This window comes from Pogonomyrmex barbatus, unplaced genomic scaffold (assembly GCF_055798465.1).
Source record: "Pogonomyrmex barbatus isolate J1 unplaced genomic scaffold, ASM5579846v1 scaffold1, whole genome shotgun sequence".
NCBI lineage: Eukaryota > Metazoa > Arthropoda > Insecta > Hymenoptera > Formicidae > Pogonomyrmex > Pogonomyrmex barbatus.
This window is the reverse complement of record NW_028297098.1, coordinates 21767346-21783725: the sequence shown is the minus strand read 5'-3', so window position 1 is coordinate 21783725 and position 16380 is coordinate 21767346. Positions and strand designations below refer to the sequence as shown.

Here is a 16380-nt window from a genome sequence, read left to right as displayed (position 1 = left end):
ATTCTCCTATTCTTTGATTATGATTCGTCCATTTCTTATGGCTTAAGGCTTAAATTACCTATTGTAGACCGGGACTTATTCCACGTCAACTTTGACGTGACTTAAAGTGCACAAATAGACCTGTTTTTTTCTTTTTTTGGCTAAACTGGTTGTACTAGTTCACCGTTTATCTTTCTTTCTTACACTGGAAGAAGAAAGATAAACTCTGAAAGAAGTTAACCTAACCTCTGAACTGGTGCAGACAGTTCAATTAAAAAGAACAGACCCAATATTTCGAAATATTTTTTTGATTGATGAGTTCATAAACTCTTTTAAGAACCAAAAGAAAACTCGTTCATTCTGTTCGTTCTTTTGCTGAGGGTTTTGCCAATAATTGAGAATTGTCAATATAATAATTATTAAGTATTAATATAAAGCTATGATTATCTTATATTATATAATTAATAATTATTATATTGACAATTCTCAATTATTGTAAAACATTTTAATAATAAATTATTTAATTTATGATTATATATATAGTTATGATATAAATACATAAATAAGTTTGCATACTTATACTCTTATAATATCGTATGTATTGTTGCAAAATTATATATTTTTTATATAGTTATCATTTTTATGGATAATCAAGTATAGATATATAATTACAAAAATGCAGTTTTAAATAAAATTAAATATAAGCAAGTTGTAAATATATTTGTCTAACAAATATCAGAATAATAAATTAATAAATTAATGTTACATTATAGGTTAATTGTGCTCAAAATTTTAATAGTTATGCGTGATTATGCGAATTTCCAGCTTCGGTCGGTAATGAAATATATTATAATGGATATGAAGAACAATGATGATGTCAGATAATTTCATGAAATGTGATCTATTAAACGATGTCTATGATAAGAATAGTAAGAGTATACAATATAATAATAAGAATATATATAATAGTATAAGAGTAGTCTACAATAAGAATGGTAGCTTTAAACCATAAAAAATTGACATTATCGTTTTTTTAAATTCTCGGATAATATCACAATATAATAAAAAAGTAACTCTTTTAGAACATTATGGAATTTTTAACATCGATGTCTATTTCTTTATGGGCAATTTGCTTATTGAACATTCTATATCTAAGAATCAAACGTCAAGGAAAAACTTGAGTAGAGCGGCTCAAGCGGTTTATGCGAGGCTTCATCGTAGATATTTTACGGTTGGGCTTCTTTTGTATTGATTTCACAAACTCTTCAAGTATATGTTTGTATATTGAATATATTTGTTCAATAAAATATTTTTGGATTCAATGGATTCTGTTTTCCGAATTTTCTGGAATATAATATGGAATAATATAATTGCCTTAATTAATAGAAAAATTTATTTTATATTTCAATACTTGGTTTTTCATTAAATAAATAATTTTATTTTATATAGCATAAAATTAAAAAAATTATTTATATAATTGTTATATATAAAAATATATAAACTGTAATTTTTTTCATAATAGAATTTCTAAGTTTTCAAATATTTTAGGAGTTTACTTTCACGATTGATGATTTCACTGATTGCAATAATTAAAATATATGTTTAGAAACAGCTTCTAACTTTAATTACATAAATTTAGTAACATAATTTCGAAACTTTTTTTACATAAAGAATTACTTATACAAAATTAAATACATACAATTAATCAAATAGATATAAGTATAAAACAAGCAATTTTATTATAAAATGTGACAATAAATGTTACATGATACAAAGTAAATAATTTCGAGATATAACAAAAGAAAATAGAACTATCTTTATTATATGTTTATATTACATAAACGTTATTTTATAGAAGATTAAATTTATAAATAGTTTTTAACATTATTATTTCTTATTAGATCATTAATATATATAGTTTCTTGCAATTGCATTTCTTAAATTTCATAATATATTCGTGACAAAGCTCGTATTTGTTTCTTTAATGTTCATCTCACGTCCTCGCAACTTACTTACTTAGCACTTACGCAACATTCGTAACATTTAATTGGAGGAAACTGTCTTTATCAAGATATATTTCTTATCTACATCAGCTTCGTTACTCCGATCTTTACTGGTCTGAATTTAGAATTCAGATTTTTTATAATCACAAATGAATTACATTTGCTTAAATGTGATGAAAATGATGTATGCTATATTAATTAGATATGACTATATAATATATCACATTAAGATGAAATAACTAAAAGTAAAATCGATAAAAAGAATAGATAAGAAGATATTAAGCAAATATTAGATTTAAAATAATTCAATATTTTGAAAATGTTTGTGAATTTCAAAATTAATGATTCAATGTTTTATACTCGAAATGCTCTTTCGTCTTTCCATTTATATACTTATTTATTTGTATACTTATTTATTTATTTGCATACTTATTTTGCATACTTACTTAGATAAGAGTTTCGGGAAGTTTTGAATTATTAATCTTGTATTAACTAATTACTTTCAGCTGTTACTTCAGCAGACACACACACACACACACACACACACACACACACACACACACACACACACACACACATACACATTACACGTAAATCCAGACATATGTACTTGTGTAACATATATTACATAATTAAAAATTTTGAAAATATTATAAATAATATAATAATATGTATTGCCATATGTATTACATTTTAGGACTATTCATATTTATTACATTATTTATACAATTAAACAATTATATTTATACAATTGTCATATTTGCAATGAGTATTAATTATTCTTATTGAAGTTAAAAATATCAGAAAATGAGACAAAACGAAAATGAAAATACATAAATCGAAAAAAAGAATACAAAAGTCACAAACTTATATTACTTTAAATTTTCTTATCTGCTCTGTTATATATCTATTATTACTATTGAAAACAAGAATATCTTTCCATTTGATTATCTTACCTTATCATGTATTGGATTATTGGATTATCATACTTGGATTATTTTCGAAATTGATCGAGCAGATTTTCAGACAGCATCTATACATTTTTTTTAAGTAAGATAAAATGTATAATTATTTATTTTATATAAAAATTGAATACAACATTTTTTTATATCAGTTGGATATGATTTAGATAGAATGTAGAGATTCTCATGATTTTCTTATATGTATCTGCGTGATACATATGTAATTGATCACCGTAGGTATGTACATGTGATAAATCTAAAAAATATTTATACAGCGAGTAATCGATATTCCCCATGCGCCTTATCTCATATTAAGCGCGATCGGAATGCTGCTTTTTCAATCGCACAGTCAATATTTACACGTTGGCTGCACGATTGAGACTTCAGAGTAATCATAATTGAGTGCGATTGAATAATGCATTAAGATTTTACATAGAAAAGAAAACATAGTAATGAAATAAAAAAAATAGATGAAGAGAAAAATAAAATAGATTTTGATCATATTACTTATTGATAGGAATAATTTATACTGTTAATGAGTGATAATGTATCCTCAGTTAACATTTATATAAAATTTGTATTAATATTACATTGAAAAATAATTACAAAGTAATTAAAAATATTTGAAATATTAATAACTGTTGCTTTATAAATACTGATTTTGCAAAGACGCAATTTTGCAATAAAATTCATATGTTTTTTTTCGTTTTTTATACCATCAGATGATGACAGGATGTTTTAAATGTTAATTTTATAGCATGCTATAATTTATTTTATAAGAAAAAAAATATTAATTTTATTTTTATTTCTTTTAAATTCAAATCAAATTCAAATCAATTACAATTAACATAATCATATACATAAAAACTAAAATTATCCGTATAATTTAACAACATTAAATCGACCAATAATATCAAAATAAAATTTATTCAAATTATCTTTGACGCACTTACAAGAACCTATATATATTAATCTAATAAGAAATAATAATGTTACAAACTATTTATAAATTTAATCTTCTATAAAATAACGTTTATGTTCTCTTAAATTTATCTTAATTAATATATTATTTATATCATTATATCAAATTCATATTATATCAAATCTTTGATATAATTTTTATACATATGTCACAGCAAATCGGATTGAACATAAGTTGAATATTAATAATATCTGATCTGAATAATATCTGATAGTATTTGATGATAATTGTTAATATCATTAAATTATTAATATCATTATTAATATTATTATTAATATTGTTGATGTCTTTAATTTTCGAGTTGCTGAAGAACGTTATTTTAAAGACGTAAAAATAAAGATATAAAGATAATTTTTATAGATACTTTGATTGTTAGGCTCCGAACTATTTTAAATTACAACATCTTAAATTATAACATTAGAACTAAAACAATAGAAATTCTTACAAAACACATTCAAATAGAAATATTATTTGATAAATTAAAATTTGTAAAAAATATTGAAAACAGACTTGTAAAATATACTGAAAACCGCCATTTTGCTCAATTGCAAATAACTAGATATGTGTATATTTACAGATATTATTCGTGTCATTATGCATTGTTAAATACCATTTAGCAATTGTATAATGGCATTTAACCATGTATAATGACACGGATAATATCCGTAAATATGTTAACTTTTTTGAAAATAGTAACCGTGGGAGCCTTAAAAACAACTATATATATATATATATCTAGAAATAAATTGCGTTTAATTAAGAACAAAGTTACAATTCAATTTTAAATATATGATTATTTCTCAATTACTGAAGCAAAACAAATTTTCGATATATTTTACAAAGCTATTTTATTAATTACAAACATGATTCTATTGACAAATATTTCTATTTCAATGTTTTTTACAAGAATTTTCATCACATGTATTCCTCTTTTGAGGAATAATCTTAAGTTAAACTTTAATGTCTTACATATAACAATTCTCCTTTTATAATATTTAAAAAACCTAATTCTTTCTCCCTAATCTATCAAAAACCAAACATGAGAAAATCCAAATAACATCAGTATTTTGTATTTTGATGTTGTTATTTTGACTCCAAAGACTCCTGACAAATAACTTTCTTTTAAAAAAACAAGAATTAAACATTTAAAATAGTTATATTCAGTAGTGTAACGTTTATTTTCTGAACAAATCATTTCTGAATAAATCGTTTTAATCTCGTCAACAATAAAAATTGATGCTCTCACGACGCTCGTTCGTTCGCTTTGCATCTATTCGTTCAGAGCCGAGGCCGAGTGCGCGCGAGGCCACGCGAGGCCGGGGATCGCGCGCGGGTCTAGTAGGGGGTAGAATGTCGAGGGTCTCTCTCTCCCCCTGTTAAATCGCACTGCCGACTGCCGCTCGTCGCCGGACGACAGTATTCGCTTGCGCAGCGGCGTGACACGTTGCGCCAGAAGGAGGGATCCCTCGTCGGTGGCGTCGCGTCGTTCGAAGCCCCGCCAAGTCTCGGGCGAGGGAGCGGCAGGCCCTGGTCTGGTTCGAAATAAAAAAGTCGCGTGATCGTTCGCGGGAGGAAGAAAGAAGAGGAAGAGGGAGCGGAAGGTTCTCGCGTGTCGAATTCGTCTCGCGTGTTGAATTCGTCTGTCATCCTCCGGCCGCGGAAGATGGCCCCGTCGTGCTTCGAGGTAATCCTCGTCGGCTTCATCCTCGTGCTGCCGTTCCTCTACGAGACCAGCCGCACCTTCCGCTACTACTTCAAGTTCCTCATCTATTACGGCATCGTGATGGTGAACGCGGTCCTGCTCATGCCCATTATCTCGCTGCGGCCCGGCAATGTCAAGAATTTCTTGTTAGTAGCCGAACGATCGATCGATAATTATTATATTTGTCATATATCGTCCTGTCGTCCTCTCGCTTTTCGTTCCGCTCCGATTCTCGCCCCGTCGAGAGCCAGCAGCCACCACCTTCTCGCGCGTTTTGTTTTCCACGATTAACTTGACAGGCGTCGCGGCGGAGATCGCCGGGACGGTCACGGGAATTTATTGACCGGCATTCGTTGCTTGTTCAGTGGGTGGCGGTGATGATGATGGTGGTGGTGGTGGTGGTGGTGGTGGTGGTGGTGATGGTGGTGATGGTGGTGATGGTGGTGGTGGTGGTGGTGGTGGTGGTGGTGGTGGTGGTGATGGTGGTGGCAGTGTTTGTGGTTGTTGCTGCGAGTGCCGTAACGAGAGCGGTGACGATGTGCTGTTGGCTGGGAGAAGGGGGTGGGGAGGAACTTTAAACTTGTGTGGTACGGAGCCGTGTCGTATGGGAGAAAATGAGTCGCTTCCCATAATAACGGCACTGCTCCGACAAATAAAATGATAAATGTCCAAGCAATATATTCACGGCGCATTGGTATTCGGCTGGCGTTGCGAGAAGTTTCCGAGATGCGTGGGAGTAATTATTGAGGGTTGGTTCATTGGAGACGACACATTGTTTGCGACACTCCCGATAGCAACGATGCTGCTATATTTGGCTTGTTGACATTGAATATTATTGCCAGTGCCATCAGTATGTTGGACACATAATTTCGGACATTTTGAAATTTACTTTGTACAGCCAAATATCAATTAGATCTATTAGAATTCACATATAAATACTAATAATCAAACTTTGTTAATTAGATGAAGGAGTAACTAAATAAAAGAGGAGAAGATGTATAATTTTTTAAATCCTTACTCGATATTTCGAAATATTAAATATTTAAAATACTAAATATGCTGAATATACTGTAAATTATAATTTTTACTGTAAATTATAATTTTTAACCTATCTAGTTCTTTAATGGAATTATGTATATTTTTTATATTTTAACTCATTGACATTGTTTCTTTCTAAAATATTCTTTCATGTAACTAATTCGTCATTTTTCCTATAGCATAAAATTTTCTATTGCAGTATTATTATTTCGATTGAAGAATTTTATAAAATATTTCTGAAAACTTGCAACAATATTACTTTGTCGATTTTTAAACGATATATTGCAATGCTTCTACAAATATTTATAAAAATATTATAAATATTTTTGAAATATGTGTAATATTCGAAAAATATTTCAAGAAATTGTTTGTGTTCGAATTATATAATAATTCTCAGACGATACGAAAAATATCTTTACATATCGTGACATTAAACATTATATAAAAATTTAAACAGATTCTATATTATTTTATTATGTGGTATAAATATCACTTTATTTTACAATTTAATAATTTTTAATAATTTTGATTAGAATTAATTAATATTAGATATTAATTTAATATTATTAATTTAATATTATTAATTTAATATTATTATTTAATTAAATACTTTTTATAATTCGATTTATAAATTATAAAAAAATTAAAATTTATTAATTGATATCGTACATAATTTATTAATTTAATTAGAGGATATGTTATCAAAAAATAATAAAATAAAAAATATGTTTGCAATATTATATGTGATTGAATTATAATATTGCAATAATCTTTTATGCAACATATATAAAATATTAAAATTATAATATTTCTACATTGTAAGATAATTTATCTTATTTTCAGATATGAGAGATAAAAATCGCATCGAGATATTTGAAGAAGCAAACTATCTAATCTTCATACAATTATCTTATAATATTTGTCGTATTATTATACGTCGTATTATTGAAGTAATCTATTTTCTATTTTTTTAGCAATGTTTTGTGCTATAAATGAGCATAAATGATCTTTGTCTATTTAATAAAACGGAAAAAGACGCAATGAAGAAATAAAAAAAAACAGCATCCATTTTTCAAAATTTCTCGTCCTTTGTAAATGCGGAGACTGTATAATCCGCGAAATCATCAAATTTTAATCTGTCTGAGATTTTTAATGAATCTTGTTCTCTGAGTCATATATTGAAAAACAAAATAAGTAATACATAGTATATAGTTACAGTACATAGTATAAAGTTCGAGAGCTCTTCTAACAATTAGTGAGGTTTGGAGTTTTATAGAGGTTAATGTCTTAAAATTCTTTATAAATATAATTTATTTTCTTTGTTTTCGAAATAAGTTTAGAGAGAATGAAACAAAAAGAGAAATGCGATATGATAAAATTTGAGTATTATTATATTTATTTTTCTCTAGACATTTTGCAATTGAATTTTAATTTGTTTTGCTGTTTGTTAAAAATGTTAATTAGTTCAGCTAATTATTAGCATATTTTAATTATTCATAAGTTATAAATGCACAAGTAAAATTATATAAAATGTTTGATATAGTGTTTTGATGTGATGCAAAATATTTATAATTATAAAAAAAATAAGAAAATAAGTATAAATTAATGTTATGAAATAAAAAAAATCATGAATTTATGTTTATTAAATTTATGCATAATTTAATTTATTAATATTAATGTTTAAATATTTATATTTATTATTATTAATTATTATTTTGTTTTTTTATATAATAAAATTAATATAATAAAACTTCTGATGAGACAAATCATGATTTCATCAATGCCAACATCAAAATGATTATTCATTGATTTCAGAATGATTGATTCTATTAGCATGATGATTTATACATTAAAAGCTTAATAATTTTTATAGTATGTGAAATTATATTTCATTTATGCATAATTTAATTTATTAATATTAATGTACGTTTAGAAAAGAAAGAACATAAATTTATCTTATCTTCATACACGCGAGAGATAAAATCGAGAATATCTGAAAAAGCAAACCATCTAATCTAATCTTCATACAATGATCTTTTATTAAAATACATATTATAAAATTCACATCATCTATTTATGGAAATGCTTGAACTTAATGGAACTAGTGTAAGATTTTCTTATCTATATCTCAAATTTACATCCAATATAAAGATACCGGATTATTTTATTAAGTTATACTTGTATTATGAAAAAAATGTTTTTTTTTCTCTTTTTATAGGCTGGCATCATCGTTGTGCCATCATATTAGCACTTTGCTGGGTCTGCGATGGGAATTGCGAGGAAGGGAACACCTAGAGAAGAATAGGGCTTGTATAATCGTAGCGAATCATCAGAGTTCACTGGATATATTAGGAATGTTTGATATTTGGCCGGTGATGGACAAGTGCACCGCTGTCGCCAAGAAGGAAATTTTCTATGCATGGCCGGTCGGTTTGGCTGCATGGTTGTGCGGTCTGATTTTCATCGATAGAATGAACTCCGAGAAAGCACGAGCTGCACTCAACGAGGCTACGAAAGAAATTAGGGATAAAAAGGTAAAAGAGAATTGCGCGTGAATCACGCTTGCCATTTGTTTGTCGCTGTATACTTTTCATCGTAACATTTTGCAGATCAAATTGTGGATATTCCCCGAGGGCACTAGGCACAATACCGGTGAGATACATCCATTCAAAAAAGGTGCCTTTCACGTCGCAATCAGATCACAGTTACCTATATTACCGGTCGTATTCTCCTCATATTATTTCTTATCCGCGGAAGAAAAGAGATTTGATTCCGGTGAGTAACCATAGGGCTGCGAAATAAAAAAAAATCTCAGAAAATATTAATTTAAAAAAATCCTTAGAAATCTTAAATTTGAAAGTAAAGTTTAATATTAAAGACGTAGGCTGGCAATAACTTTGTTTTTTGCTTAATTTCACATTCCAAATGTTTAATGAGTTAAAGCCTGTTTTTGCATTTTCCAATTGTATTCCACCTGAAAGGTCATATAAAAAAATTGCAATCTAGCAATAATTTATAGGAATGATAATTTTGTCATTTAATATTCATTTCTATGTAGACTAACATTAATCTCTAAGTTTAGACTAAGTTTAATTTTTCTGTTTTTAACTTCAAGGTTTAAGGAAAGATAAAAAATAAACTCAATCGAAATATATATAATATAACCTGATTAGTAGGAATGGACATAAAACAATTTGTGAAATCTAATTTCTTTTATTATTCAGAAATTACTTAATAAATTATCAGAAATAGTTTAAAATCGACTTAATTAAAGGACGCATTCTCGTGACGACATTGCCGCCCATCTCGACTGAAGGACTCAGCACAAACGATGTAGAAGAATTGATGGAAAAAACACGAAGTGCCATGACTGAGGTATTTCACTCAACGAGTCACGAGATCCAGCTGTCTCTTACTGTCCGGTAAGACGAATGATATTTCGAATGATCATTATTGGGCTGTAACGAACGAATTCGTCTTAAAAATGGACGAATAAGCTTATTCCTTTACAAGAACATTAACGAATAAGTCCACGCGGGAACCAAAGACTAAGCGTCCAGTTAACTAACGTTCTCTTATTATGATATTTCCTAATATTCTAATTTATATTTTGATGTCTCTCCAGCTCAAAGTGAACGTAGATTTTGTATGTTACACTGGATTCTTCTCGTTTTTTAATTTATTTATTTATGATTGCGTAGGTAGCGGAAGAATTTAGACGATGTTTCTTTGATATTTCTTCGATGCGTGACCAAGTGGCCGAGTAATCTTTATTATCGGTATACAAGTACATCATCATTTTCATAAAAATCATTTATGGCTAATTTAATTGTTGCATAAAAGTCGCTTTTTAATTTAATTTAAAACTATAAATTTTAAAATGAAAAAAAAAATATATATATTAATACATGGTAAAATAAGAATATAATCAGACAAAAGAGGCATACACAGTACTGAAAAATTAGAATTTTTTAAGCAGTTATATGCATTCTTAATTAATTATACATAATTTGGAGAAATGATACAGTGTACAATATATCCTATACTGTGGACACGAAAAGAGTGAGAGAAAAGAAAGAGAACTTTTGACACGCCATGATTTTTCGTAGAGTTACAGATTGTAAATATGATTCATTAGAAGGCATTTTATAAATTGTGGAAATATTGTTAATGTTTATACTTAACGGACTACTTCTACTAAATACTAAATTACATTAGATATATTTTGCTATAAGACATGCTTGTACATTCTCACTCGTCTGTTTTTATGCTTCCACTTGTTTCCATATGGTTATCTAAAAATATTAAGGTATATATAATTGTAACTTGGAAAAGTGAGAAAACTTTAATTTTAAATATTTAAAAGAGAGAAGAAGTTTCAACGTTTTTCTGTTTTTCGGGTAATTTTCTGAATCATGTTTATGTATATTTCCTCGTGAAATTTAATTGTTTCGGTTGACTCGTGCTATTGTAAATCAAGATAACTGTTTATAATCGAAATAACGAGAGAAATAATATTATATTTTAATCGAAAGATACCATATTAAATTTGAAGCGTATTGTAATCACATTGTGCTGCGGTGTACATACATTTTCACTTACAATTAATTATGACTACGATATCGCGAAAAAATAGTTATGATCGGTGTATGATAAATATTAAACTTATCCTTGGGCATTTCTTAGATAATTCTAATTTTTCTGTTGCACTATTGCATAGTCTCTCTCTCTCTGTATATTCGTAACATGGACGAAATGCTTAAGGCAATGTTTTTTTCTATGTAATTCTCCATGTTGCAATTGTGTTCAGTTTAGCGTAATTAATATGATGATGCTTTTCTGCTGATAATTTTTTGCAGCTTGTAAAAAATATAAAATTAGCACATAATAGCTGACAAACAAAACGATTTAATTGTTGGCAAATGAAGTGTTAAAAAACTATTTATATTTTTCTTCCAACATAATTTCTAAGATTGTATATTTTCTGGCACATGTCCTGTTTGATATTGTACAAAAAAAAAAAAGAATATGTTTGTTGTAGAATTATAAATATTCGCTCACAGTTGGAAAGTCTAGCATTATAAATATTACGTATCCCAGACAACCTGTCGAGAATAGATTTTGCAAAGTGCACATAATCTATCACAAATTGCATGCTTTTATTTTCCGATAGGAACGTTACAGATTTAATAAATTTTCACATGTACAACGATACTGACGGAAAACAAAGGTTATTAAAATGTACTAAATAACGGAAAAAGATTGACATATTTGAATAGTTTGACACATTTGGATAGTTTGACACAGATTGGCGATAAAAATAGATTAAAATTTGCGTTTAATAAATTCTGTTCTGCTGTCGATCAGAATATATCAGAATATATCAACGAATTCTGCTATCAAAGTAGAGAACAGAAATGATACTGGATCTCATATTCGAAGCAAATCTGCTATCAATCTGTTGGCATATTACGGACACTTTACTTACTGGGACATAACAATCAAAATATGATCGTTCAATTATTTGCGCGACTTCCGTATTGTGATATCGCTTATGTTCTACATCAAATATTTTCTTGTAACGACCACACGATAGCCGTAACACTTGATGCTAGAAACGTTTTAATTTAGTCGTTAAAGAGAATAGTTTCAATCATTGATTTTCAGCTTCCTGTAATTTTTAAATAAATATATTCAAGTGGAGAATTTTTTACTTAAGTATATTATAAGCAAATACAAATGGTTATTTAAGATTTCGGTTATTTGTCGGTCCAGTGTTGTACAACGTAATTAATTTAAATTATGTAAACCGATTTCAAAGCATCATGAATGATTTATGTATAAAAATGCGTTAAATAAGTTACATTTTGAAAATTATGTCGTATAATGTCTAATTATGTATTGGTCTATCCGAAAAACTAATTTTACTTCTTAAATTTTTCGACTTTTCATGCTACATGTTTATATACTCGTATTCGATTTGGATAGCTGATTATTTTCAGCGTTAATAAATATCTAACGCGAAGCAGGTCTCTCAAAGGTCAGTTTATATTATTTTAAGGATAAACAGTTGTAACTACATGTATGCTTTAAAATGTTATTTTTACACTGCGTAAGACTCCGCCTCTATCGTTTTGCGAGTGTACATATTATTGTATACTATATTATTGTCATGACGTCCATGACCAAAATGAATCGAGAGACATATAGTTATTACGAAATATGTAATCTTGTTTATCGAATATTTCTGTCAAGACATTTCGAAGCCTTCGCGACTGAATCTGATGAAGGAACGTAGCTTATAAAAAAATGTTATTTGAAATTTCTAAATCTCACGTTACTCGATCATGATATAAGTAATCAAGTGATCATTCAAAATACTGTCAGATGAACCGATCGCATTAGTATTATCTTCCTGATAAATAAAAAAAAACGCACAATTTTCAATCGAGCACGTTAATAGACCTATTTTTTTTAGCTGAACATTTTGCGTCTAACGTGAAGAGAAAAGGAAGAAAAATGAATATTGCAAGAAGTTCAGTCGAAAAGAACAGGTCTTGCGCTGCGTTTAATGTACGATTTTTAGCGTAATCGAATAATATTTCGTGCGTAAATAATTAGAAAATTTGGAGTAAAATTTTTGCCATCTAGAAATCTAAAGGATAATTCTCTTTTTTTTCGTATTTATAAATATTCTCAATGTCTATCCTTCTTCTCGAGAATAGTATAAGTTTCATTATTGATTTACCGGCACGTGTTATTTAATTAACAATCGATCGCAGATAAAGAATATGTAATTCATCGCGCCGAAGTCATGTATAAATATCATTTAATACTATATTTAACAGGATTATCCATCGATTTATCATCTCAGTGCCAATTTGTAAAACAACAGAATGTTATACGATAATTCACATAAGCAATGCATCATTCCGTGTTTACTTTAATAGACGCATAACGACAAATGAGTTTTTTCAACCGCATATTGTTTACGAGAGAACGTTACGTACGCTAGTGTAGCTTATTATTCCAAAGAATTTTGTACTTGGGCTGTGCATTTGTCATGATGTAATATAAATCAATTGACCATGGTATTCGATTGAACTTAACGAATGTTAAACGACATTACAAACAGGATTCAACGAACTGTTGTATCTATGTCATACAAATATCTTATTTGTCTGCGACGAGATCTATAGCTGATCAAAGTTATCGAAAATGTTTTATATATTAAATCGATTAATAAATAATATAATGTAAATTAAGGGATGGTTTGTAAAACGCAAAAGCAGATAATAAAAATTCTGATTTTAGTTAATTTGGGCTTATTGTTTTATTGATTTCTCCAATGACAAATACAACAAATTTTTAATTCATTAAAATCGCAAATCTTGCAATATACATATATAGTTTTTTTCTAATAGTTCAGTGTCAATGATGTAACTATTTCTAAACCTAAAAACAATATTTGAAAATCTGCAGTGATAAATAACCCAAAAGAAAATCAAAAACTAAAATTTTTTATTAGATAAAATTAGATACAATTAAAATATAATTAGATAAAATTAAAATTAATTTGTATTAACATATTTATGAATTACATGTTTATAGATTAAAAATATTTTAATATTCCTTATTTTAATTTCAATTAAATCAGAACATAACTTTTTATTATCTATTTAAGCAAACTTATAGTTATGTTATTTAACTTTCTTAATAAAAAAAAGAAATAAATATATATATTTTTCTATATCCTTGATTTTTAAGTGTTACTCTGTTATTTATATTGTACTTAATGTATCAAAACAGAAACACGCAAAATGTATTTAGATTAAATCTAGAGAGATGCCAAAATTACAAGTCCAAAGTTCCGCCATTTCTTTGCTTTTCTTGACTTTCAGTCCACACTTTTGCTATCGTTTTCTTCATTTCGTCATCGCCATCCTGATACATTTTCTTCATAAGATTCATCAGGCTAGCACCAGGATCGCTGTCCTCACCCATCTCAGGCATAGATGGCGATTTCGCATCCTTGATTCTCTTCTCCACCAATGTAACATGTGACCAATCCTTGGCAACCCGTTTTGCGAGCGAAATAACAATCATGTTGGTTTTTACCTTAAAATTACTTTTGTCGACATCAATCTCTGCACATAGATTGTTAATCGGCAAATGATAATTTTTATTTTCCAATCCGAATACCCATATATCCAGAGACCTTTCTGTAAAGTTACAGACAATGGCTTCTTTGGGCAACTGGTGAACATTCATCAATGTTACATAAATTTTCGTCGTTGTGCTCGTCTGATCCCAGCCATAGCTATTCAATTTCACCTCATAACATTTTTGGGTAGTATTTGAAGGACTGGTCGATTTGATGGGTATATCATTTTGTTCCAATAATTTTGCCATTTCTGTTTGTAATTTCCTGATCTCCAACATTAATATATCCTTGATTCGTTGTCTCTTAGCCTGCTCAAGTAAACTATTGAGTTCCTCAATATCCAATTTCATCTATAAAAAGAAACATTGGTACACAAAATTGCTCTATAAAATATTTTATCTAGCAAATACATTTGATTAGATGATTAAATAAATCTTTAAAGATTTTCAAAGGCTATTTCTTCTTTCAACTCATCAAAATATAACAGTGAATGTCTAAAAAGATTTATCTATTATCTATATATAAATATTGACATAAATTATTCCAAATAATTTCAATAATTTTCCATGGTTTGTTTTCTCTTTATTCTCTCCAAATATGAGTATAAATCAATCTAATTTTACACATGCTGAAAGTGCAGAAAAGTGTAGCTGAAAACTAACAATACAATAATTAATACTCACCTCATCGGCTTTTGTTGCCATTGTTGACTTCGGATTAATTTTGTAAGTTTTACACAATATCACAAAGTTTTATACGTATCGGGATGCAACGGATGCTGTCCGGACTAACGTACTGAGATCACTTATCAACAGGACGCAAGAGGCCGTGAAAGTGACCAATTTCTCGAATATTCCAGAATTTTCTGTTTCGGGGTTATAGCAAAGAAGAAATATACATATACAATATATATCAAAATGTAGCGCATGCGTAAAGGGAAACACAAAGAAGAACAGGGAAGAAGTAGCTATTGTAACCATGGTTGCCATCTTTAGTCCCGGTCTACAATAGATGATTTAAGCCTTGAGCCATAAGAAATTGACCAATCATAGTCGATTATTCTCCTATTTTTCGATTATGATTCGTCCATTTCTTAGGGGGCTTAAGGCTTAAATCCTATTGTAGACCGGGACTAATCAGAAATGATGACTGCGTTTAGCAGAAAAAGCTTGCAATTGTTGTAAAATCTGTTAATATTGCTTTATACAGAGCTTTATATATTGCTAGATTCATGAGAAACTAATGGCAGAAACCAATCATATCAAAGATATTTATAATAATTGCAAAGTTGCTTTCTCTGCTGAACGCAGCCGATGAAACCGGCTCATATTCAACATATTTTTGAAACCATTGTTATCATATTGCTTTTTCTTAAAAAAAAATCAAAAGATAATCTTTTTTTGCCGGAAATTGCCAATATTGAAAATCTATAATTCACGTTACGTCTTTGTTACATATACAGTCACAGATGATAGATCTGTTCTTTTTAACTGTTCTTTTAACTTGCACAGTTCATTTTTTTTTCTTTTCCTTTCCAATATAAAGAAAGA

At 28.6% G+C, this 16380-nt stretch overlaps 2 protein-coding genes and 2 long non-coding RNA genes across 5 annotated transcripts; 3 read left to right on the top strand and 1 right to left on the bottom strand.

Annotated features, from left to right (window-relative positions):
- Positions 1-113: 113 nt before the first annotated feature.
- LOC148938246 (uncharacterized) lies at positions 114-1301 on the top strand. Its single transcript, XR_016139565.1, has 2 exons — positions 114-908; positions 1062-1301. It is a non-coding gene; the product is annotated as an uncharacterized LOC148938246 (long non-coding RNA).
- Positions 1302-5312: 4011 nt separating this feature from the next.
- On the top strand, positions 5313-13984 carry Agpat1 (1-Acylglycerol-3-phosphate O-acyltransferase 1). Of its 2 annotated transcripts, XM_011632789.3 has the most exons (5): positions 5313-5774; positions 8885-9200; positions 9276-9441; positions 9941-10088; positions 10368-13984. In XM_011632789.3, the coding sequence occupies exons 1-5, from the start codon at positions 5590-5592 to the stop codon at positions 10369-10371; spliced, it is 819 nt and encodes a 272-aa protein (XP_011631091.1). In that variant the 5' UTR covers positions 5313-5589; the 3' UTR covers positions 10372-13984. The 2 variants fall into 2 exon arrangements, with proteins under 2 accessions (XP_011631091.1, XP_088933735.1); XM_089077609.1 differs by having other exon boundaries at positions 5314-5774; positions 9941-13984.
- On the top strand, positions 6237-8766 carry LOC148938245 (uncharacterized). The gene is made up of 3 exons (XR_016139457.1): positions 6237-6377; positions 7510-7616; positions 8600-8766. It is a non-coding gene; the product is annotated as an uncharacterized LOC148938245 (long non-coding RNA).
- A 186-nt stretch (positions 13985-14170) lies between the features above and the next one.
- Positions 14171-15775, bottom strand: LOC105423139 (calcyclin-binding protein). Its single transcript, XM_011632791.2, has 2 exons — positions 15514-15775; positions 14171-15180 (listed from the first exon to the last, which is right to left on the bottom strand). The coding sequence occupies exons 1-2, from the start codon at positions 15532-15534 to the stop codon at positions 14521-14523; spliced, it is 681 nt and encodes a 226-aa protein (XP_011631093.2). The 5' UTR covers positions 15535-15775; the 3' UTR covers positions 14171-14520.
- Between the last annotated feature and the right edge of the window lie 605 nt (positions 15776-16380).